The sequence below is a fragment of the Scyliorhinus torazame genome, chromosome 3, assembly GCF_047496885.1.
Source record: "Scyliorhinus torazame isolate Kashiwa2021f chromosome 3, sScyTor2.1, whole genome shotgun sequence".
Classification (NCBI taxonomy): Eukaryota; Metazoa; Chordata; class Chondrichthyes; order Carcharhiniformes; family Scyliorhinidae; genus Scyliorhinus; species Scyliorhinus torazame.
This window is the reverse complement of record NC_092709.1, coordinates 26,287,223-26,312,941: the sequence shown is the minus strand read 5'-3', so window position 1 is coordinate 26,312,941 and position 25,719 is coordinate 26,287,223. Positions and strand designations below refer to the sequence as shown.

Here is a 25,719-nt window from a genome sequence, read left to right as displayed (position 1 = left end):
TTCTTGGCTGGTATCTTTATGTTGGGATCTGGCCTGGGATCTTTACTCCTAATATATACTTCATTGGCTATAAAGCGCTTTGGGATATCCTGAGGCTGTGAAAAGCACTGTATAAATGTAAGTCTTTTTTTTTTTTTGCTCTCTGCTTTGTATAAGGAAACTACAAATCTGTGCCAGTCATCAATACAGTTGTTTCAGTTCTGTAAATTTGTGGTCCGAGTCTGCACTTCAGAAGCTAGACTATTGGGGTGTATGCTGATCGGCTCAGATTCATAATACATCTTCACTGGCGAGGCCACCGCAAAATTGTCAGCATAATATTCTGGCCAATTCTGTGGAGTGTTTCTTTTTAACATCAGGTTTCAATGTATGTATAAGAACATGAGAAATAGGAGCAGGCCATTTGGTCCATTGAGCCTGCTCCGCCATTCAAAAGATAATCGCTCATCTGATTGCGGCCTTAACTCTGCTTTCCTCCCCATCACTCCCTTGTCAGTCAAAAATCGGTCTACGCCTTGAATAACCCAGGCTCTACTGCCCTGTATGAATGGAGGTTTGATTACTCTATTTTCTCCATGATTGAGGGGCAATTTAGCAGGCCAATCCATCTACCTTGCACACCTTTTGGGTTGTCGGGGTACGACCCAGCGAGGGATGGGGAGAATGTGCAAACTCCACACACAATGGCCGGGATCGAACCCCGGTCCTCAATGCCGTGAGGAATAGTGCTGCCCACTGCGCTGCTGGATAATCAGGGCTGGTTTAGCACACTGGGCTAAATCGCTGGCTTTTAAAGCAGACCAAGGCAGGCCAGCAGCATGGTTCGATTCCCGTACCAGCCTCCCCGAACAGGCGCCGGAATATGGCGACTAGGGGCTTTTCACAATAACTTCATTTGAAGCCTACTTGTGACAATAAGCAATTTTCATTTCATTTCATTATTCTGTTTTTATTTGGTAATTTGGCATATGATCTCGTATGTTTGTAAGACTGTGAGGAAAGGATACTTCGCTCCAAAGTGATTGCATGAAGAAATAGAAATATCGTATATTAAAACAAACTTTATTACTAACCGTCTTAAAATCTTTGACATCGCACTAGAAAATATCTTATAATTACCCCTGAAACAATACTACGCAATACACTGAATACCCTTAGTCGCTATCTTTATTCCCATTTAAACAAGGAAAAAAAGCATATAGGCTCACAATCCATTGTAACTACCAAAGGCACATAGGAATACTTGCTTTACAGAGATGTTCTTGAGAAAGAGAGATATCTTGACACTGCTTTAAAGAAAAGATCTGATTCCTGTCAGACCCATGCAGAAACTCTGGCTGTATGTCTTCAGAAACTGTTTGTGAGCTTGTTTCAGCTCGCACTCTCAGACAAGTCTGCATTGCTTTAAAGACTCTTCATCTCTTTTAACTGAACTGCAGAGATTAAACTGTTTCATTTCTGGACACTGCTTCAATCAGGTCAGAACTGAACTGCTTTCTACAACGTGCCTGATGCCTTAGTGTCACCCAGCTACGACATCATCTTACCAAGAGAATCCCCTTAATCAAAACAGGTTCCAATAGCCCAAGCACGTTCGTGATGCTTAAATTGCACACTTGGCTCCCAATCTTTCAAACTAGGATTTATTTTAAAACATGACTGCAGCAGTCAAACACACCTTTATCTGTACCCTACCAAATACCTATAATACAATACATCTGAAATTCTTACATTCATAGATTTTTTTTTTGCTTCCCTGGGGTTAATTGAAAAGTGGTGTTCAGGAAGTATATTTGCCTGTATTGAGTTTTCTACTGAAAGGAGTGTGTGACTGTCACTGCGACTAAGGCTAGTCAGCACTTTGTTACACAATGCTTGTTTAAGCCAACCTGTAATCAATGCTGCTTATTGTGCATACGTGACTAACATGCTGGGGGAAAGCTGAGTGAGTGATCGTGTTCCTGTCTGTGCCTTGGTACCTGCAAAACAATTACATTGGTCACAGTTGTAAATGGGCTGGAACATGAACTGTGGGTAGTGGCCTGGGTGCGACTCACACTCCATAACATCACCAGCCTGTTATCAGGGAGTGGTTCACCCTGGCATTTTATCAGTTAAGATGGTACATTTACACCATTACGCTGTTGTGATAAACACCACGAGAGCAAAAAAGTGAAAATGTACTGTTTGTTCTCTATATACTTAAATCTGAACCATACTTAAATCTGAACCATTCAATGTATCCCAATAACTTTTAATTAAGTAGAAGCTTGCTTATGAAAACCTTGCCAGAAAAAAAAACAAATGTGATGGGCTGAGAGGAGTTGTTTTTAAATTTAAAAAAAAAAGTATTTGTATTTGAGTTTTCTTTTTCATTTCGCAACAGAATTGCCCGAAAGAGGACCTCGAAAACTTGAGATGGACCAAGCAGTTTTAAGAGTTTGTAATGAGCTGCTTCACGAAAGCCTGGTGGTCTCCTGGCTGTCTGATCACTGTTACCAGGTGGGTGTGAGATTGCGCAGGTCAATCGAGAGGTGCCCTTGTCAATTATTGCATTTGGGCTTGTCACTATTATCCTCTGGTGCCTATAAAGGGATATCTTTAGTGGAATGGCCTGGAGCAATTGAAACTGGGGCAAAAGTTGGAAAGTACCAATTGAGAAATTCAAACCACGTTCTCTGGATCCAGTGTCAGTACAGGTTGATTTGTGGAAGCAAAGTCCCACATACTTTTACTGATCAACACTGAAGATAACTTTTTAAACCGTACAATATATATATATATTATATATGTATGTGTATATTATATTATGTTACATTCTCACTCTGGATATTGGAACCAGAATTTATTTACATTTTCTCCTAACGTTTATGCATTTAATTACGTAATTGCAAAAATAAGAAAATCTTCCATGATCTCGCCCAATTAGACAGCGTAATAAAAGTTTTATTCTCGTTCCACAAAAGTATTCCTTTATACAGTTAAGAGTACTAACTTGCTTCACTTTTATTAATGCAGTTGAATGGTTTTTTTCAGCAAAAATAAGCATTTCAATGAGCATCCATCCCTCTGACTGATTTCAACTTGATTTCAAACTACTGAAAATGATTTAAAAGACTAGACTGAACCATTGAATAACTTCACTGGTGTAAACCAGTCGGATTCTGAGTAAAATATATATTTTTTCATATAAAGACTTTTTCAGAGAGAAAGGAATAATATAATAATCTTTATTAGTGACACAAGTATGCTTACATTAACACTGCAATGAAGTCACTGTAAAAATAGAAGGATGTGTTGATGTGGTTAGATGAAAATGGGGGCGGGAGGGGGCTAGTTGTGGGGGGGGGGGGGGGGGAGGAGACTGGTGGAATATAAATACTGGCTGGACCTGCTTGGCTGAATGACATGTCTTTCTATTGTGAATACTTATAAAATGAAAAAGTTTGAAAATGTGCCTAGTGCAGTTTGAAGTGCATTCCCAAACGGGCCCAGCTGTCCATTAATTTATCTATTTTTTAAAGATTACGTTGTGCATGAAAATATAGCACCTTTAATATTAAGTTTTTACTATTTCCCCCATGTGGCCTTAGTTGCTGCCTGATCACCACCAGCAAACTCTGACCCCCGCTGAGACAATCTGCATGATTTTACACACATCACTCCTCAGCCTTGACTTTTCTCTTCAGACTGAAATTTACCCAAATCCTTCATTCCCCTAACTAAAGCCCTTTCTAAAACATTAGTTATTCAATTTGCCAAGACTGCAATCCCAATCCAGTATAAGACTCCTTCCCAACAGTTTCTCGAATACTCAGGCCAGTCACCTTGCGGTTTCGACCTGGGGGCATGGCCAGTTTTGTGGGTGAAGCCTGATTCGGGTGATTTGAATCTTAAAACTAATTTAAAGACCAGGGGAAACTCAAAACACAAGTGGTTTTGGGCACAACCTGTCCCTGCTTTATGTTTTGTGCTGGTTTGGTTGATTCTTGTGTCCCAGTCACTGAGAATTTCCAGTTGGGATGAGTTTTGAGTTTTTTTTTGTCCATCCATTTACCAGCTCTGTACACTGGTTTTAAAACACTATAAAACTAAATAAGTTGACGTGTACTGTATTACCTGTTCATTTTTATGTAACCCTTTCATGTGTATTCAATTTTCTCAGTGTCTGTATCAGGAGCTTGGAAATGTGCCTGCACAAGAACGTGTAGGGCACCCGAGAAACTCAACCTTTGCCATTGACACTAAACATCCAGTCACATTACAAGTGAGCAGTAGTGTTGATAGACAAGAGGTGTGCAGGTTAGTGAATTATGTTTTTTTACTGTTTCTACTGCAGTCCCAAGCCCGTGCAATTTTTAAAAAGTCTCCACTACCCATGTTCTCTCTCTCCCTGTAATGCATCAGAGATGGGGAATGGATATTTCCACTGAAAGCAGTCACACTGCTTTGGATTTAGATTTATTGATGAGGGGCAAGAGGATATGACTGCGACTTGGGTAGGTAAAGGACCCACAGGTGCATTCGTCAAGGAGCCTCAGCCTTTGGCATTGTCCAATAGGTGCATGGTTCTTGTTGCCAGTGTGCTTGAGAATAAAGGTTGCAGGGAGGATGGGCAAGTGGTCCATGGTATAGGAATCTGATGTGATAAAGAATGTAGTGGGTTACTGTAGCCAAGGGGTAGACGCTGTTCCCTGCAGCTGTGACCAGGAGTTTGGAAAGCCAGCGTCAGGTTTAAGGGCATCTCCTTTTAGCTGGAGAAAGTGGGGGCGGCTGTGGCCCACGTAGAAACCAATGCTATAGATAGAGTTCAGAATGAGATTTTGCTGATTGAGGGAGTTTGATCAGATGGCGAACAAATTAAAAACTGGGGCATTTAAATGTGTGGCTAAAAGAGTGGTGTGGGAGGCGGAGATCGCCAATTCGTGGGTGACTGGCCTGAGTATTCGAGAAATTGTTGGGAAGGACTCATACTGGATTGGGATCGCAGTCTTGGCAGATTGAATAACTAATGTTTTAGAAAGGACTTTAGTTAGGGGGAATGAAGGATTTATGTAAATTTCAGTCTGAAGAGAAAAGTCAAGGTTGTGGAGTGATTTGTGTAAAATCATGCAGATTGCCTCAGCAAGGTTCAGAGTTTGCTGGTGGTGATAAGGCAGCAACTAAGGCCACATGGGGAAAATAGTAAAAACATAACATTAAAGGTGCTATATTTTCATGCACAATGTAATTTTGAAAAAATAGATATGGACACAAATGGGTTTGATTTAATGACCATTATTAAGTCGCTGTAGCATGGTGACTTAAGGTTGAGAACAAAATATTCCAGGATATGTGACTTTTAGAAAAGAAAGGCAAAAATGGTTGTTAAGAGTCTGATAAAGGCAATAAGAAAAAAGAATCTTAGCCCAGATAGTCAGGACGTAAAATCAGTATGGATGTAGTTAGGAATTGCTAAGTTTCTGAAAATATTAGTAGGAGTAGATTTTAGCATCAAGCTTAACATCAATTGTGGTGTTGGACAGAGGAAATTAAAGGAGCATGTTCAAAAGTAATGTATTGAACTTTAATAATTGTATTTGTTGTTAAATCTTAAACTTGGCAAACCCGATTGGCAAAAGTAACTTGGAGTACAGGTTTATGAAATGCATTCAGAAGTCTTTCCCAGAACAATCTACCAAGAAATTAACTAGGCAGCAGGCTATTTTGGAACTAAATTACTACTGCTTCCAGAGGAGTTACCTCTGGTGTTCTGGCTGTTATTTATTCCTCAATTAACATTACAAAAACAGATTGCTGTTTGTGGTAGTTTACTGTGTGCAAATAAATGTGGGGAAGTATGAAATAATTACCTAGAAATAATTACCTCGTATTCAAAGCTGAATATTTTAAAAGCAGTGACTAGTAAATATTGGTAGACAGGAGAATGTGTATCCTTGTACGTGAATCACAATGTTAGCATGCAGGTGCAGCGAGCAATTAGGAAGGCAAAGTGATATGTTGCCCTCTGTTGCAAGGGGGTTGGAGAATGAGTAAGGATGTCTTGCAGCCATGTATGGGTTTGGTGAGTACTTAGTACAGTTTTGATCGCCTTGCCTAAGGGAGGACATATTTGCCTTTGAGAGGATTTACAAAGGTTCATTAGATTGGTCCCTGGGATGCGAGGCATGCCTTTTGAGGAGAGATGGAACCTAAACGTATTCTTTGTCTCTACAGATGCTGCTAGCTCGGCTGAGTATTTACAGCATGTTTTCCAAGTCTGATATTTGACCTGACTATCTCTCTGACAAAATAAGTCTCTGGTCTACTCTAAGCTGACGAGTGTAAACTGCATCCCCTCAATAATGACGACCAATCAAACTCATCACAAAACAAATGTTTTGAAATTGAGGATGACAAAATAGGAAAGGCAGGACCAACTTTTATTTGTAAAATGAGTGGAGGACCAACTTTCTTTTTTGTAAAATGAGTGATAATACACCACTTGTTGGGAGATGGTGGCGTAGTGGTTATGTCACTGAATTAGTAATCCAGAGGCCTAGACAAATGCCCTGGAGGGCAGTTGGTGGTATTTAAATTATTTTCAGAAATGTGAAACATGGGCAGCATGGGGGCGCAGCGGTTAGCACTGCTGTCTCATGGCGCCGAGGTCCCAGGTTCGATCCCGGCTCTGGGTCACTGTCCGTGTGGAGTTTGCACATTCTCCCCGTGTTTGTGTGGGTTTCCCCCCCACAACTCAAAGATGTGCAGGGTAGGTGGATTGGCCACGCTATTGTCCCTTGCTTGTAAAAAATGAATTGGGTACTCTAAATTTATTTATTTTTAAGAAAGAAATGTGGAAGTTGTTTTCATGGTCACCGTTACTGAGAGACGATCGTCGTTTGTTGCAAAACCCCCCCCCCCCCCCAAAAAAAAACCCCATCTGGTTCACTAATGTCCTATAGGGAAGGAAATCTGCATCTTTACCCAGTCTGGCCTACACGTGACTCCAGACCCTCAGCAATGTGGTTGATTCTTAAACTGCCCTCTGAAGTGTCCTAGCAAGTCACCTCTGTTAGGCATGGGCAACAAATGCTGACCTTGTCAGTGGCACCCGCATCCCCATGAAAGAATAAAGAAAAATATATAACAGATCACGTCCTCCTAACAAGAGATACAAGCCTGATATGAATGGAAATTTGCAGCTTATTAGAGAGGAGTGCCTAAAAAAAATTGTTTACAATTCTCATTGCTGTAGGTTTTGTGTGCGTCTCTTGCAGGGTGCATGAAAGCTTTGGTGAGCTTGGACATTATTCCCTATGGGTGGCAAAGGCCAACCTGAGTAACGCAAGTGGACCAGTCAACTGTAAAATCATCATTGACCATGAAGCCATTAACAACAACCTTCGTATGTACACTTGTGAAATGCTGCCACATTTTGTCCTGTTCCGAGTCAAGCGGGTAATGTTCCTCCTTCTAGGGAGTGGAAAAAGAGCAATAACCTTTTATTACTGCCCTGGGAGGGAGATGGAATTCTATCATGAGAGACACAACAAAGTGTTTCTACTTGCCGTGAGGAAATTGAAAACACTTTTTTTCAATACAAGCCATACCTAGATTGTGCCTCAAACTAATAATTATGTGATTGAAGTCTGATGACAGTGGTGGGTTGATGCACTGGCTGTGGTTTTGTATTCAGTAAGCAACTAGCAATTTAATTTGTCTGTTTTCTGGGTTAATTTAATTCCTCCCTTTTCTGTTTGAAAATTGTACACACTGCCTTGCTGCCTCAAAATAAAAATAAAATCTTGCGTCTTTTTCTGCAGCTATTTTATATGCGTTTCTTGCCTTTGGTGGATTGGCCATTTTGACATCTTTAGCACAGTTAATACTGGGGTAAGTGCTATAATTTAAAGGAGTTATTAAATGTATGGAAATGTAATTGTCAGCACTCATTGATGGAGTCATATGGGTAGGGCAGGCTTGCAGGTGAGCCCATGGTTTGCCCTCTGCTGCTGATATCAGTTTTCTGTCCACAATTGGCCTTGGTGGTCCCAGAGACGGCAAAGTTACACAACCCTCCGATTTGCAGCCCAGAAGGAGATCATTCAGCCTGACACACCGTTTTGTTTAGATCCTTTTCTATACTCTCATTTTTGCTATCCCTAGTAAACTTTCATAAGCTCTACGGATTCTACTTCCTTTACTGTTACCAAACTCCATTCTATATCCTGATGGGATGTGCATACTTTTTGGTTATTAGATTTTTGCCCTTGTTACCAGGTAAGTAAATGCGATTCTTCTTATCAACCTCCTCTAAATTCCATAATTTTGGATTCCTCTGCCGGAGCTCCATTTGACCTAATGGAATAGCTCCAATTGCTCAGTTTTCCTCATAATTGAGCCTTTTTTTTTTTCTCTTTTTATTTAGAGTACCCAATTCATTTTTTCCCAATTAAGGGGCAATTTAGCATGGCCAATCCACCTATCCTGCACATCTTTGGGTTGTGGGGGCGAAACCCACGCAAACACGGGGAGAATGTGCAAACTCCACACGGACAGTGACACAAAGCCGGGATCGAACCTGGGACCTCGGTGCCGTGAGGTAGCAGTGCTAACCAATGCACCACCGTGCTGCCCCTAATCGAGCCTCTTAACCTGGGACCTAAAATCTCCCTCCACAGTTCACTCTTCCCAGTCTTTGTTTTTTTAATTTAGATTACCCAATTACTTTTTCCAATTAAGGGGCAATTTAGTGTGGCCAATCCACCTACTCTGCACATTTTTGGGTTGTGGGGGCGAAACCCATGCAGACACTGGGAGAATGTGCAAACTCCACACGGACAGTGACCCAGAGCCAGGATCGAACCTGGGACCTCAGCACCGTGAGGCAGCTGTGCTAACCACTGTGCCACCATGTTGCCCTCATCATTTAAGAATGTTAGGTGTTTAAGGAAAGGGGGCTGTTCTTGTGAGACAAAGATGGGCTATATTTTAAGCAGTGTAGATGGAAACGCTCAATTACAAAGAGTAACTGATTGGTTAAGTGAATAGGCAAAACTGTGGGATGAGTGTCCGTGTAATTAATTTGAGGCCATGCACTTTGGACCTGAAAAGGATGCAGCAGGTTGTGTTCTAAATGGTGACAAGCTTATTGTGTTGAAATTTGATGTTTAAAATTGTTAAAATTATAACTGCCTCAATAAAATATTTTCTTAAAAAAAAAAAAAATGGTGAAAAGCGAGACAGTGGAGGTCTGAAGAGACTTGTGGGAAAGGGATTGAACAGATCATTCAAATGAACATGTGCGGTAAATAGTTAAGAACGGTAATGGAATGCTGGCCTTCATATCTAGAGACATAGCGGAAGCACCACTTCTAACCCTATGCAAAGCCCTACTTAGACCACGTCATAAATTCCTACAGTGCAGAAGGAGGCCATTTGGCCCATCGAGTATGCACAGACCCTTTGAAAGAGCAGCCTATCTAAGCCCATTTCCCCCCCCCCCCCCCCCCCACCCTATCCCTGTAGCCCATCTAACCTGCACATCATTGGACACTAAGAGGCAATTTAGCATGGCCAATCCTCCTAACCTGCACATCTTCGGACTGTGGGAGGAAACTGGAGCACCCAGAGGAAACCCACGTAGACACGGCGAATGTGCAAACTCCACACAGTCACCCATGGCCGGAATTAACCTGGGTCCCTGACAGTGGGTGCTTCCCACTGTGCTGTCCCTGGAATACTGTGAACAGTATGGGTAGCACACAATAGGAAGGATATGTTGACTTTGGAGGAAGTGCTGAGTTGATTTACTGAAATGATACCTGGACTTTCAAGTTTTAAATTACAAGGAGCGATTAAACGAACTAGGGCTGTAATCCCTGAAATTTAGACGGTTACGGGATAAGTTGATCAAAGTTTAAGTCGTTGTGAGGAATACAGGGCTTCTCGCAATCTACCCTATTTCCTGCAAGTTGATGAAGAACTAAAGTTTAAATGCAAAAGCCAAATGCAAGTGCCAGACCTTGCGGGAGAGAAGTTAGGAAACCCTTCTTCATGCAAAGGATGGTAGATGATTGAAGCACTCTTCTGCAAGCAGCGGTTGATAGATTAATTAGTAACCTTGAAACGGAGATTGATGCATTTTTGTTATCCTAAGGTATTGCGGAATATGGGGCAATGGCAGAGTTAAACTGTAGATTGGTCTTGCTCTAATTGAATCGAGGCTCGAGGAGAAAAATGGCCTACTCCTGTTTTGATATTTGTCTGAAAGATTGAGCACCAGCAATAATCGGGGCGAGCAACCTGTTCTTGTGTTATGATTTCTCTAATTGTGTTTGTGGGTGTTGGATGAATGTAGAACAGGGGCTCACCGTGAGATGGCGGCCAACTGGCTTGATGTTCTTCACAGTCAAATGTGGGGAAATTTGTCGCCCAGCTTTAAGCAAAAGAGGTAGGGAAGTCTAATTTATGGCTTATTTCTCTCTCCCCAGACATCACTTTGTTAGAAACCTGATGTCCCGTCTTTCAAATCGTGTTGAGATGGAACGATTAATCAATTCGGTAAGTCGCGAACAGCTTCAGATTTAATTGTTTGCATGTGTGCGTAGAGAGGGAAAATGGGCAAAATGTACTCCACAGATTCTGTTTGACCAGCTGAGGATGCAGATGAGAGATCTAGGAATCCTTTTTTAATGTATTTTATTCCAAACGTATATGAAAAGTTACAACATATAAACAATTCGGGAAACAAACTTCCCAACACACAACTATACAGTTTGTGCAAATCTTTCCCCTTTTTCGCCCTCCCCCAAACCCCTGCGACGAACAACTCCTCAAACACGGTCATGAACATCCCCCACCTTGCCTCAACCCTCCGCTGAACCCCTTAACTCGTATTTGATCTTTTCCAGCCAAAAAAAGTCATAAGTTCCCCAGCCAGGCCGCCAAAGCCGGTGGCGTTGCTGACCGCCACACTAATAAAATTGGTCAGTGGGCAATCAGAGAGGCAAAGGCCACAACATCGGCCTTCCTCCCCTCCATCAGCTTCAGCTTCTCCGATATCCCAACTATTGCCACTAAAGGGTCTGGCTCCAGCTCCTCCCCACTCTAACTCCGCGAAAACTCCCGCCCAGAATCTCTCCAGCTTTTCACAGCCCACACTTTTCACACTCGTCTGCCACCTCCAGAAAGAACCCACTCATTCTTGCCCGCGTCATATGTACCCTGTGTATGACCTTGAACTGTATCAGGCTCATCCTTGCGCACAAGGAGGTCGCATTTACCCTTCGTAGTGTCTCACTCCATGCTCCCCAGTTTATCTCCCCTCCCAGCTCCCTCTCCCACTTCTCCTCCTCAATCTTCACCCCCTGCTCACCTCCCTGCTCTCCCAACCACCTGTCTATATCTCCGATCCTGCTCTCCCCTTCCACATCCGGAAGCAACAGTCGTTCCAGCAGGGTGTTGCTCGGCTACCTGGGGAACTCTTTCCAAACCTTCCGTGCGAAGTCCCTTACCTGCAGGTACCTAAACTCCCTTCCTCTCGGGAGCTCTACCCTCTCCTTCAATTCATCTATGCTGTCAAATTCTTCTTCCAAATACAAGACCCTCACTGTAACCAGCTCCACTTCTCTCCGTTTGCTATACATGCCATCTAGCACCCCCGGCTCAAAACCATGGTTTTCACACAATGGTATTAACACCGACATCCCCTCTATCCTAAAGTGCCTCCTCAGCAGATTCCAGATCTTCACCATGGACTGCATCACTGGGCTCTCCGAGTATCTGCTTGGCGCCATTGGCAACGTCGCCATAACTGTAGTTCTTGAGCTGGATTCCCAACAGGATTCCACCACCTCACCTTCTCCACGTTCGCCGCCCAGTAATAATGTAGCAAGTTCGGAAACGCCAACCTTCCCTGCTGCCTCTGTAACAGGGTCCTCTTTTTAAAAAAAAAAAAATTCATCTTTGTCCAATTAAAGGGCAATTTCGCGTGGCCAATCCACCTACCCTGCACATCTTTGGGTTATGGGGACGAAACCCACGCAAACACGGAGAGAATGTGCAAATTCCACACGGACAGTGACCCAGAGCCAGGATTGAACCTGGGTCCTCGGCGCCGTGAGACAGCAATGCTACTCACTGCGCCACCGTGCTGCCCACATAACAGGGTCCTCTTAACCCATGGCATCTTCCCTGCCCATACAAAGTCCGAAATAATTGTGTCCAGTTTCCGAAAGAAAGCCTTCAGTATTAAGATTGGGTGTGTCTGGAACAGGAACCTCTGCAGAATGTTTATCTTCACCACTTGGACCCTCCCTGCCAAAGTCAAGTGCAGCGTGTCCCACCTCTTGAGATCCTCCGCAATTTTGTTAAATTCTATTTGTGAAGCATCGCCCATTCCCTCGCTACCTGAATCCCGAGTATCTAAACGTGTCTCTGGCCACCTTAAATGGCATCCCCCCCCCTAAACTGGCTTGCCGACCCAACTGAAACACCGGGAACACTTCGCTTTTCCCTACATTTAACTTGTATCCCGAGAAGGACCCAAACTTTTCCAACAGACCCATGACCCTCTCCATCCTCTCCATGCTCTCCAGTGAATCCGAAACATATAATAGTACTTCATCAGCATAGAACGATACCCGATGTTCCCTTCGTCCCCTCGTAATCCCTTGCCACTCTGCGGGCCCCCGAAGAGCCATTGCCAGAGGCTCTATAGAAAGTGCAAACAGCAGCGGCGACAGCGGGCACCCCTGCCTTGTTCCCCTGTGTAGTTCAAAGTTCCGTGAACCCATGTCATTGATCCGCACACTCGCCCTCGGTGCCACATAAAACAGGCGCACCCAAGCCACAAACTTCAGCCAAAATCCAAGCCTTCCCAGGACATCAAAAAGGTACCGCCAATCCACCTGGTCGAACGTCTTCTGTGCATCCATTATCACCACTACCACTGGGATCTGAGCTCCTGACCTGGTCATAATCACATTTAACAGCCTCCTTATATTACTAGAAAGCTGCCTGCCCTTTAGAAAGCCTGTTTGGTCCTCCACAATGTCACAATCTTCCATCCTTCCTGCTGCCAACTTAGCCAGCACTTTCGCATCTGTATTTAACAGCGATATGGGCCTATAAGACCCACATTCCAACGCGTCCTTCCCCTTTTTTGGTATTAACATATACATTGCCTGCATCATTGTCTCCAGCAGCTCCTCCTTCTCCAAAGCCTCGTTAAACGCCCCCAAGAGATGTGGTGCCAGATCCGTAGTGAACTCCTTATAAAATTCCGCTGGGTAGCCATTGAGCCCCCCGGGGCCTTCCCCGACTTTATTCCCCTTGGTGTTTATTATCTCCCTCAACCCCAGGGGCTCCTGTAGTGCCAGCCTCTTCTCTTTCTCTAGCTGTGGAAGCTCCAGTTCACTTCAGAACCGTCCCATGTCCCCCTCTTCACTCACTGGGTCCACCCTGTAGAGCTCCTTATAATAATCCCGAAACGCCTTGATTACCTTGGCCGTTTCTGACACCACATCCCTTGCCCCAGCCCTTGTCTTCAATATTTCCCTCGACGCGTCCTGCCTTCGTAACTGATGCGCTAACATTCGACTCAACTTCTCTCTGTATTCGTACTGAACCCCTCTTGCCCTACGCAGCTGGCCTACCATTCTGCCCTTCCAGCTCTACCCCCGTTAATTTCACCCTGTATGGACCATGTTTCTTGTTGAGCCTTGCCGCATCACTCCCCAACCCCCATCATACCCATATTCCCAATTCCTTCAAAGTGCCGGCTCCTAAGTCTCCCAGAATTGTTCAGTTCAGTTCTCCCCCAGTTTGTAGCTCCTTGTTGAAGTCCACCCCAAACCTAATCTGCCGTCAATAAAGCACCGCCTTGGTTTTGCTGAACTCCGCATGCTGTTTTGCCAGCTCAGCTCCAATGTCTTGATATATTCAGACCTTCTTCCCCTCCCATTCACAGTTGCGCTTCTCCCTGGCCCACTGCAGAATCTCTTTTGCCACGAACGTATGGAGCCTCACGATCACCGCCCGCGCCTAAGCCTCTGCCTCCGAGACCTGTGTGCTCTGTTGTCTCCAGGGGCCTTATCCGACCCTCTTGCATCTCCTTAACTCTTCCTTGATGAAGGCCATCAACTGTTCCATCTGGGGCTTTCCTATTTGCATTAGCCCTTCCCCCTCCGCCATCCTTCCACTGGCTGCTGTGCCACAGGTCTCGTCCAACTCCTTGGCCAAGTCTTTCATCTTCTGCTGGGTTTGGTAACCAGCAGACATACCACTCCCGGGGGATCTTCTTTGATCTTCAGCTACACTTTTCTGTCGAAGTTGCACCCAATTTCGGGTAAAAAGAGCTCTTTTCTACGCCTTCAAGCAGGAGTTGCTCTGTGTGCGACAACTCCCACCATGGCCACCAGCGGTCAGTTCTTTGTTCTTTTCTTGACAAACACATGGATAGGATGAGTATAGAGGGGTACGGCATAAGGAAGTGCTGAGGGTTTTGGCAAAGGTTGGTGTCATGACCAGTGCAAGCTTGGAGGGCCGAAAGGCCTGTTCCTGTGCTGTATTGTTCTTTGTTCTAGAGAGACCTAGGAATCTTGGTGGGAGTGCCTAACAACGGTGCGCAACAAAGCTATCAGAATGTTGCACCACAAGTAGACTGAAAATCAGAAGAGATTGTGATCAAACTGTACTGGTCAGACCCCATTGCTAACTGTCTGTAATTCTGGTTGCTGAGATGCAAGAGAGATATTCAAACATTGGATACAATGCAGAGAGGAGCCATAAGGCTGTTTCTGAGCTAACTAGGGAGATTTGGAATTCTCAGCCCGGAAAAGAAATGCCTGCGAGTCTAATGTTAACTCTTGAGGGTGAGGGACCTCTTTTATCTTTGCTTGACGACAAATGTTCTCTGTTCATGGATCTTTCTTGGTTTCGTTTACTCTTTTAAATTTTGTTGCTGTCTGACAAGAACATTTTAAAAAAAAAAGTCTGAAATGTTTGTGCTTTTCTTCAAAGGAGCTAGGATCCCCAAATCATTTAACCGACAATGCTGGCCGTGGGAATTTGGTGCCAGGTCAGATGCCAAGCTCCTATCGACTTCGTTCACTAGACACCTTTCGAGGGTAAATTGGTTTCAGATTCTTTCAGAGCCCGTGCTTGTTATTAAATGCTGATGTGTGCCTTCCAGTCTGCCTCCGCCAAGCAGCTCCTAAAGTAGAGTCATTATTCTATTCTAATGAAGCAAAGACATTAAAAACAGCTGCTCTTCTCCACCCCATCCTATTTGTAAGGGGACTGTTGGACCAAATGGCCTGTTTTGCTGTATGTTCTATATTTTGGCTTACAAGACTGTTTGTGCGGCAATGTATCTATCGGTCAGCTACCTGATTTCTGTATAATCTTCTAGATTGGCTTTGGTGATCATGATCTTTGTTAACTATGGAGGTGGGAGATACTGGTTCTTCAAACATGAAAGCTGGAATGGTAGGTGGCGTAATTTTTTAAAAATCTACATGTGTAGCAATTACCAATCACTGGTCTAGTCTGCGTGGTGGCTACCGTTTGTTATATTGTGATGAATTTCTCTTTAGGATTCAGAGGGCCTTTTTAAAAAATAAAAAAAAACCTTGTTTGCTCATGGCCATGCTGCGCATTGTGCAAATGCTGGTATAGTCCAGTCCATTCACTGGCTTTATGCAAACTCATCTGGACACAGCAGAGGAAAATGTAGATTAATTTAGGTTGATGGTGTTTTGTGACATTTAAAAAAGTTTATAATCTTATTAATCTAAAAATTAGGTGAATTGGACATTCTGAATTCTCCCTCAGTGTACCCAAACAAGCGCCGGAATGTGGCGACTAGGGGCTTTTCACAGTAATTTCATTGCAGTGTGAATGTAAGCCTACTTGTGACAATAAATATTATTATTTTTAAAATGTTTGCCATTTCTGTCTAGATCTGTAATGCTCATGTTTCCTTACTTCTAACTTCATAGGCTTAACAGTGGCAGATTTGGTATTTCCATGGTAAGCCGTTTTTTTTCTTGGGAATTTTTTTTATAATGGTGTGTTTGTGCTGTCGAATAGACTTCGCAGTCTTGGACTGGTAATTACTTTATAATCATAAATAACACTGATGTTAACCGTGACTCTCCAGAAGGTTGTGGGTTTAAGTCCCCTTTCAGGGACTTTGCAGTCATGGGGACTGCTGCGATATCTGAGGTGTCAACCTTCAGAGGAGCAGTTTACCAAAGCCCTAGGGGAACATAAAAGATGGCACTGTTTGAAGAACAGTGGAATTCACCTCAGTTCCTGCCAACAATGATTCCTCAACCAACCTCACTAAAAATAGACTCTGGTCATGCTTGTGGGAACAAATGAGTTGCCACGTTTTTCCTGCTTTACAACAGGGTAACTACGTTTCTGATGTATTTCATTGGCTGCAGAGTGATTTGGGATATCCTGAAGTTGTGTAAGACACAATATAAATCCAAGTATTTTTTTCTCGCCACCTTTGTCTCTGGAACAGTTGGTGCAAAAAATGTGCCGAACGTGAAGTGGTACAAGGGGTACTGATGGGAAATGAAAGCGTATGCAAGATTTGTTGTACAAATGTACTTTTTAATGTGGCTTTCCTGTGAGTTTCGCCTCTTTTTTTTTAACCTTGGAAACAATTTGAATTCTTCAGAATACAAATGATGCCTTTTTATTTAAACTGCACAGGAGGTGTTTCTCTACTCATTCAATTTAGTCGAATGGCATGAATTATGAGGAAAAACTGGAGCGTATACCTTTTTAAACTAGTATAAAACAAGGTGATGTTTTTAATTCAGGTCATTCATTTAAATTGAAACCATGGAAAAACACCACCTGTGTGACAGCAGCACGGTGGCGTAGTGGTTAGCACTGCTGCCTCACGGCGCCTAGGTCCCAGGTTCAATCCCGGCTCTGGGTCATTGCCCGTGTGGAGTTTGCACATTCTCCCCGTGTTTGCGTGGGTTTTGCCCCCACAACTCAAAGATGTGCAGGCTAGGTGGATTGGCCACGCTAAATTGCAGGCTAGGTGGATTGGCCACGCTAAAATAATTGGGTACTCTAAATTTATTATACAAAAAAACACCACCTGTGCAGTTTAATTAAAAATACATAATTTGAAGAATTCAAATGGTTGCCAAGATTAAAAACATGCTGTTTGCTTTTCAATGTATTGAATGTGTTTCATCAAGAAGGTTCTGAATTGAAATGCCCTAGGTTTGTGTTTATCATGGGGACATCTATTGCGCTCTCCCTGAACCCAGCGTTACAGGCTCACCGCTCCAGATGGAAACTGCTGGGTAAAGTTGCTTGTAGAACAGCAGCCCTGGTACTTCTTGGGATCTTTATCATCAACCCAAACTACTGCAAGGGGCCACGTAAGTGTTCATTTGGACATGTGCTTGAATGTTTAACTATCTGTTTTCTTTAAGTAGTGATAGTCATCAGAGTTGCAGTCTCTCGACCCCCATTACTGTGCTTGTTTAGTTACTTTCCAGTGAAACTGTGTGGCATACAGCAGCGGGAAATGATAAACCACACTGGCCCCAATTCCCTTTCATGCTTTCCTGCACCAGCACATGGCTTGCGCATATGAACTGGATTAGTGCGTACACTTTTGAAGAGGGATTTAAATTTCTGTTTAGAATTGGATCATTAAAAAAAAAAAAGTATATATTATTATGATATTGATGAGGCTAGCTCAAGAGGGCATTAAACGTCAACCATATAGTGGGGGACAGGAGTTACATATAGGTCAGACTTGAAGAGGGGGTGTTAGCTTCCTTTCCTAAAGGAAACGGTTGATTGGGGTTTTATGACAACTGGAAGTTTTCAATTGTGATTTTCGGGTGCCACAAGTGACCGTATTTATTGAATTCAGTTTCCCATTGTGAGAATTGAATTCCCAACCTCAATTATTAGTGCAGCACCATAACCAGGTGGTTACTGGAATCCTTTTTTGAGGGGATGGCTTGGATGGAAGCAGAAGGCAGACAAATGTGATGAATGCACTTGTGTCGAAATTGTAAATCATTTTGATGGGTTCAGTTTTGGAATCCGTATGTTTTTGGAAAGACAAAAGGATTTGCGTGGGTAAGGAAGCTGATAAAGACCAATCCAGCTTAATCCCACTTCCAGCTCTTGGTCAATAACCCTGTAGGTTATGGTACTTCTAATTGCATTTATAAATATATTTTTTAATTTGTTGAGGGTTTCTGCCTCGACCACCCTTTCTAGAAGTGAATTTCGGACCCCCATCACCACCTTGAGTAAAAGTGTTACTTCCCTCCAATCTTTCTGTCAACTATTTCAAATATTTTTCCCCTGGTTAGCAACTTCTCTCTGTTAAGGGAAATGGATCCCTCATAATTTTATACACCTAAATTATATCATCTCTTGGCCGCCTCGAGCATTGAAAACAAACCCAGTCTATCCAACCTTTCCTCATAGCAAACATTTTTCAGTCCTTGCAACATCCTTGTGAATCTCTTCTGTACTGTCTCGAGCGTGTCCACATCCTCCTTGTAATGGCCTGCCCAGAACGATATGCACTCTGTCTTTAATACAGTTCTAACTTCTCTGCTCTTCTACTTGCTGCCTTGGCCAAGGAAGGTATAAGTTTCCTGTATGTCACCGTAATCAACTTACCTGTCTGTCCTGCTACCTTTGCGATCTGTGGACGTGCACTCCCAAGATTACTGTGTTTCTCTGCAATTCAGAGTCCTGCCATTTATTTATTTATATATTTTTTAATTTAAAATTTTTTTTTACAGTACCCAATTAATTTTTTCCCAATTAAGCGGCAATTTAGCGTGGCCAATCCACCTAGCTTGCACATTTTTGGGTTGTAGGGGGAAACCGACGCAAACACGGGGAGAATGTGCAAATTCCACACGGACAGTGACCCAGAGCCGGGATCGAACCTGGGACCTCATTGCCGTGAGGCCGCAGTGCTAACCCACTGCGCCACCGTGCTGCCCCCAGAGTCCTGCCATTTCTTGTGTGTCCTGTTGCATTGTCTTCTCTGGATTGAATTCTATTTGTTACTTTTCTGCTCACCTGTCCAGTCCATTGGTATCCTCTTTCAATGTACAGTTTTCTTCCTCACTGTCAACCATGTGGCCAATTTTATCATCTACCTTCTTCTTAATCATGGCCCTCTACATTTAAGCCCAAATCAATGATTTTTGTCAAGAAAAGGACTAAACGGCAGCATGGTGGCGCAATGGGTAGCCCTGCTACCTCACGGCGCCGAGGTCCCAGGTTCAATCCCGGCTCTGGGTCACTGTCCGTGTGGAGTTTGCACATTCACCCCGTGCTTGCGTGGGTTTCGCCCCCACAACTCAAATGTGCAAGGTAGGTGGATTGAACATGTTAAATTGCCCCTTAATTGGAAAAAAAAATGATTTGGGTACTAAATTTTTTTTAAAAAAAGAAAAGGACTAAACTCTGTGCAACCATATTTTCTGCGTCCACATGCACTGTTATCTTTCTGGTCTCTAATCGGCCCTCTGCTTTCCTTGGTTATCTTGTTTTTATGTATTTGTAAAGCTTCCTTGGGTTTTTCTTTATTTTACTTACAAACAATTTTCATGTCTTTTTCTTGCTTTCGTGGGGATCTCCTCTTCCATTTCACCCCTGTGCTCTCTATACTACTCTAGGCTTTCTGCAGTATTAAGCTCTCTGCATCTGATATAAACTTCCCTTCTATGCCTTAATTTACCCTTTTCAGCTCTTTGACATCCAGGAGGCTCTGAATTTGAATGTCACGCACTTTTTCTTTGTGGAAACGCATTTATCCTAAACCCTCTTCCATCTCTTGAATGCTTCCCACTCCTTGACACTGGTTTATCTTCAAGGAGCCGTTTCTAATCCACTTTTTCCACATTAGATCAATGAGCGATAGATGCCAGAGCACCTACTTTAACTTCAAATTGGCAGGGAATATAATGTTCTCCTATAAATAGAATACAGTCGTCTAATGGTCCTGACAGCACTGCATACAATGATTTGTTTTCTTTGTTTATTTTTTTTAAACCTAATGTTCTTGTATCCAATTGAGTTGGACATGACAATTTGGAATTCTGTTGAATGAGGTGAGGAACACAGCTAACTATATAATGTGATGAGTTGTTAGAATATTGCTGAAAAGAGAGACATATTGTCAAAGCTTTTCATCTTGCACTCATCAGGACAAGGGCAAGGATGCCAAATTTCAAACAATCGTAACAATTTATACTGAGAGGAAGAGGTAGGGGCAGCACAGTGGTTAGCACAATTGCTTCACAGCTCCAGGGTCCCAGGTTCAATTCCCGACTTGGGTCACTGTCTGTGTGGAGTCTGCACGTTCTCCCAGTGTGTGCGTGGGTTTCCTCCGGGTGCTCCGGTTTCCTCCCACAGTCCAAAGATGTGCAGGTTAGGTGGATTGGCCATGTTAAATTGCCCTTAGTGTACAAAATTGCCCTTAGTGTACAAAATTGCCCTTAGTGTTGTGTGGGGTTACTGGGTTATGGGGATAGGGTGGAGGTGTGGACTTGGGTAGGGTGCTCTTTCCAGGGGCCGTTGCAGACTCGACGGGCCGAATGGCCTCCTGCACTGTAAACTCTATGCTGATTGGTTGGCAAGTCGACTTGAATTGGCGGCAATCGGTTGAGCTTATTATGTGGCTCAGTTACACTTGCTCAAAGCGACACTTTCATACACAGTGATCCATTTTTCTAAAAACAAAAGGAATATGTTCAAGCCGTTTTGAATTACCAGGGAGCTTCGGGAGCCTATAGCTCCCCCGTTGCTTTCTCTATGACCACACTGTGGTGATATACATCACTAAGTACACAAAGGGTTAATATACATACACTACACCTAGCTAGACACTAGAGGGAACACCAGAGACATGACACACAGACAGTCAACCAATAGGTCAATAAGGTAGGACACGACCAATGGGCAGTCACGATACACACAGATGACACTACCACAGGAGGGCATTACACCAACCCATATAAAAGGACACGTCACACATGCTCAGTCTCTTTCCAGTGGAGACTCTGTGAGCACAGACACGGGGTTGGTTGAAACACATCACTCCCACCACGTGGATTGTAGCAGACTGGTTAGTCAGTCTGAGTAGCTATAGCAGGATTAACAGTAGCGTCGAATCCAAGTAGTAGAATTGTTAATAGTTCAATAAATTTATTGATTATTGAAGCTATCTCCAAGTCTGAACCTTCCTTTGACAGCGTGCACATCAAGGAAGCAGCTTATGCCACGACAAGAGCATAACAAAAGACACGCCTCGCCAATCAGAATCAACTTACCAGCCAACCGGCACCCTTTTCTCATGTGATACAAATAGTTGTGATTGTTTGAAATTTGGCATTCTTGCGTTTGTCCTGATGTGCAAGATGAAAAGCTCCGCAATGTGTCTCTTTTCAGCAATGTTCCGAGTCCCATACTACCAAACGACAGTTGCTAGACTATTAAGTCAGTTGAAAATGATTCCTCTATTGATTTGCAAATCCAGGGTGATGCAGCAGGCTGAGGATTAATGCAATGACAAATTATTTTCATTGCTTTAGTTCCATTTTATACAGCCTCCTAATTGCTAACTAGTTTGCCAGGCGAAGATACGAAAGGTTAGGGAGCCAAGGCAGCTGGGTGGAATTAAAATGCAATGACGACGGATCCAGCTGGTGATACTAATTGGCCGCCTAGTTACATTTGGAGAGCATGCGACTAATTTGGGACGCTGGGTTAATGCTGTAAGTTAACTTTCAATTTGGACGAAGCACTTTTGTGCACACTGCCGCATGAAAAGCTTCTTAGTTTTAGTATGTAATTGAGGTACCAGGGAATTCTGTTTAATGAGAATTTTTTATTAAAGTTTCATACAAATTATAAAATGTTGTAATGAGCTTTTCGATGTAACATTCCTCTTGAGCACACAAGAATTGCAGGATGCAGCATCAAGTGTCCAAACCTCTTGTAAGACAGTTAATTGAATTCTCTCCACCCAGTGGTTTTATCTCGCATCATGGAGGGAAATTATGGGATTTTGAGGATGGTTATGGTCCCAAGTGGAATGGAAGAAGAGAGCCCCAGACATTCAATGCTTTGAAGTTGAGCCAAGGCAAAGGGAAGCTGGGAAAACAGGAAAAAGACCAATTCAGGAAACCCCATTGCAGAGTAATTGGAGCTTGAGCCCAAGCGGCCTCATTTCAATATTGCACCCATTTCTGGACAAGTTTATGAAGTTGATTAGAAGTTGGCATGAGCTCTGAATAGTTTTCTAGCCCTATGACAACCAAACAAGAGGCCCTTGATGGGAAAATTGGAGACCTTGGGAAAGGTCCACAGGTAAGATATTTTAAAAATTTGCCTTAATGTGTAGCCAGGATAAACATGCATGTTTGGAAGTTAACCAATCAGTGACAAATTAAAAGGGGAAAAGCATACTCCATTTTACAGTTTATTTTTTGAGAGGGAGGGGGTAGGGTTAAAAATACCTGGAACTTGTTCTCATCTGCGGAAGGTACAACCTCAATGGGCTGAAGAGCCATTTCTGATTCCGTGTTTTCCTCTTCCCTGTAGTTTCCAGGGATACCCTGCGGATCCCTGGTGTACTTCAGAGGCTGGGTCTGACCTACGGTGTGATTGCTGTCATGGAGCTGCTGTGTGGAAAATGTTGGCCTGAAGTTCTCTCATTGGTAAATAAACTTTGGTATATTTCTCTACAACCTTGGTGCACACGGGAATAATTTTAATGTTTCATTCTTGGTTTTCAGCGATGTGCTATCCTGAGCCCTGAACAAAAAAAATCATCATTCTTAATTTATATGTACTTGTTTAAAAAAAGTGACAAATTTTCATGAGTCTTCAGTCCATGAACTGCTTGGGATTGGTAAAATCTCAAGTTCTTATTAACGGACAGTGAAGTGCACAATTTTGGGATGGGGTGCCGTAGCATTTTCTCAGCTGTTGCACTTGAATACGAGCAGAGTATTGAAGGAACTGGGAACATCCAGTGCTGTCCAACTTGCAGGAGTTAAGCTTGTCTCCTGATACTTTTCTTTCTCGTCATGAGTAGGACTGTGTATTGTGGTATTGTTATACGCAGCAGTGTAGAGTGAGCTGGGTGTGTCGCACTAAATTTGCTGCAGTCCAAATTGCAAAGTTACAAGGTTTGCTATGGCAAATTGGCCATCTCTTAATGGAGCAGCGGACAGTATGGGGACAGTAGTGTAGTGGCTGCTGGATTAATAGTGCAAAGAACGTAATTTCAAATTCCACCAATTTGAAATCCCATTTTACAAGCAATCTGGAAATAGAGTTGGTGTCAATAAAAGTGACCATGAATCTATAATTTTCTAAAATCCCAAATTGTTCATTAATGTCATTTAGGGATGGTAACCTACCTTCCTTGACCTATATGTAACTCCTGCCCCCACACCAACTTAGTTGACTCTTGTTAGCCCACTTCAGAAGGAAGTAAAGTTGTTTTGACCGATATTTCAAGAAGGTTGCTCACCACCGTTTCGGGGTAACTAAGGATAATAAATGCCAGCTTTGCCATCAAGTGCACTCATCCCAACGTTGATGTTTTAAAACTTTTCCTCATTTTCCATCAGTGTGAGTATGGTTTAAAAGTTGGTTATGAGGGGACAAAAGCCTATACACGTGTTGGATTAACTGGCATTAACTTTTAATTTGACTCCTTCGCAGTGTGGGTGAGTGCTGATGAGAGGTTCAGACTTGTAGGACCCTCGGAAACTTTTCATACCGATAATAGGTTTCGTTTTAACGTTTTTGCTATTGAGATGTGCTTCCAGCAACTACGAATGACCTTGCATTATTTTAAAATTTGACTTTACATTTTTGTAGGATAGTTGGTGGTCTCCGGTCAGGGATGTTTTGATCTACTGGCCCCAGTGGATCTTGATTCTGATGTTGGAGTGTGTTTGGCTTTGTCTGATTTTCCTGTTGCCTGTACCAGGTTGCCCACGGTAAGTCCTCACTTCATTGTGGTTGCTAGAGTAGAACAAGTGACATGTTTCCCAATAGGGGAAATATAGCGCCCAGCAAGGAGAGAAATGTGACGGCAGTGTGCCATCGGTTCCCAAACTGGAGGTCTCGGGGCTGTAGGTGGTTCCTCAAAATCCACTGTCCGTTGACACTAATAAAACTTCTGTAATGATGCCACTTTATTTTGGAAGCCATGAGGGTGTAGAATGGGCGAGGGTTAACTGGAATGTATTTTCAGTAGTTCAGCTGTTGCTGTTCAACTCTGCGCCTTTTATAGAGCAAGTGGCTTGAGGCAATTTTCTATGTTTTAAGTGCTGTATAAATGCGACTTGTTATCGTTTCATCCAGTTTACGATATCTACTTGACTCTGAGAATTATTATTCTATTAGTGCTGATGGGTCAAGTGGGGGTTGGCTTCTCTCATTGTTGACCGTATACAAGCTCAGCATGAACTCTTTTTTTTTTTTTTTAATACCTTCATTTTCAGGGTATGGATGTTCTGGTTTATTGTCCATTCTTCGTTTCTCTCCTATCATGCTCTTTCTTGTCCATGAGACTCGCATCATGCTCCCTTGACTCTATTCCCAACAAAGTACTGACCACTCGGCTTCCCTTCCCAGCTCTTTGTTAGCTGACGTTATTACCACCAGTTCTATCTCCTCTGATCTGTCCCCTTCTCCTTCAAACATGCTGACATTCATCTCAATAAACCAATCCTTGATCCCTTTGTCTTTGGAAACTACCTCCCCATCTCCCGTCACCCTTTGGACAGGAAAGAACTTGAACTTGCTCGTCTTCCCCAGAAAACCATGCTTCATTCCAATCAAGCATCTGTCTGCCCCATCCACAGTGATAGGGCAATTATTATCAAAGTTACAAATGGGATCCAAGCAATTTGTGAAGGTAAATTGACCCTTCTGGTCCTTTTGACCTGTTTGCACCATTGTCACAATTGATCTTCCATCACTCAGTTAGATGGGACCACACTTTACTGGTTTCATTCTTATTTATCTAATTGTAGCCAGAGAATCGCCATTCTCCTATTCCTGTACATTTATCTTTGTCCTCCATGGATCCATCCTTGGGCTCCCTCCTATTTCTTATCTACATGATGTCCCTTAGTGACGTCATAGAGGTTTACAGCATCAAAATAGGCCTTTCGGCCCAACTTGTCCATGCTGCCCAGTTTTTACCCCTAAACTAGTCTCAATTGCCAGCATTTGGCATATATCTTTCTATTTAATTAAAACATTTTCATCAAATTTACACCCATCAACAATAACAAATACAATGGAAATCCCCTGGCCAACATTCCCTTTATCTCACCCACCCCCAAACAGCCCCCAGCATTTTAAATACAAAAAACCCAACAAAGAAGAATCAGGAAAACACCATCAACCCATACATAATCACCAATAACTTAAATTTGCCAACCCCCCTAATGTTCGATGTCATCCGATTCTTGAAAATGCATGATTAATGAAGCCCATGAGTTGTAGAACCCTTCCATCCTTCCCCCTCAACTTGAACTTCACTATCTCGAGCATTAAGATCTCCAGCAGGTCCCCCCGCCACGCCGAGAGGCTGACCTCCACCCCAACAGGACCCGTCTTTAGGCAATCAGCGAGGCAAAGACTAAAACATCTGCCTCTGCACCCGCTTCCAACCCCGGC

At 43.1% G+C, this 25,719-nt stretch overlaps 1 protein-coding gene across 2 annotated transcripts in view; it reads left to right on the top strand.

The window, feature by feature from the left end:
• Positions 1 to 25,719, top strand: part of hgsnat (heparan-alpha-glucosaminide N-acetyltransferase) — a 56,744-nt gene that overhangs the window by 9,215 nt on the left and 21,810 nt on the right. For both annotated transcript variants that reach the window (XM_072495445.1, XM_072495444.1), the window contains exons 2-12: positions 2,387 to 2,502; positions 4,166 to 4,302; positions 7,260 to 7,387; positions 7,806 to 7,875; positions 10,476 to 10,545; positions 15,007 to 15,113; positions 15,398 to 15,474; positions 15,987 to 16,017; positions 17,242 to 17,402; positions 22,615 to 22,730; positions 23,905 to 24,026. In XM_072495445.1, the coding sequence (XP_072351546.1) occupies positions 2,387 to 2,502; positions 4,166 to 4,302; positions 7,260 to 7,387; positions 7,806 to 7,875; positions 10,476 to 10,545; positions 15,007 to 15,113; positions 15,398 to 15,474; positions 15,987 to 16,017; positions 17,242 to 17,402; positions 22,615 to 22,730; positions 23,905 to 24,026 (1,135 nt within the window). The remainder of the gene's footprint in view (positions 1 to 2,386; positions 2,503 to 4,165; positions 4,303 to 7,259; positions 7,388 to 7,805; positions 7,876 to 10,475; positions 10,546 to 15,006; positions 15,114 to 15,397; positions 15,475 to 15,986; positions 16,018 to 17,241; positions 17,403 to 22,614; positions 22,731 to 23,904; positions 24,027 to 25,719) is intronic.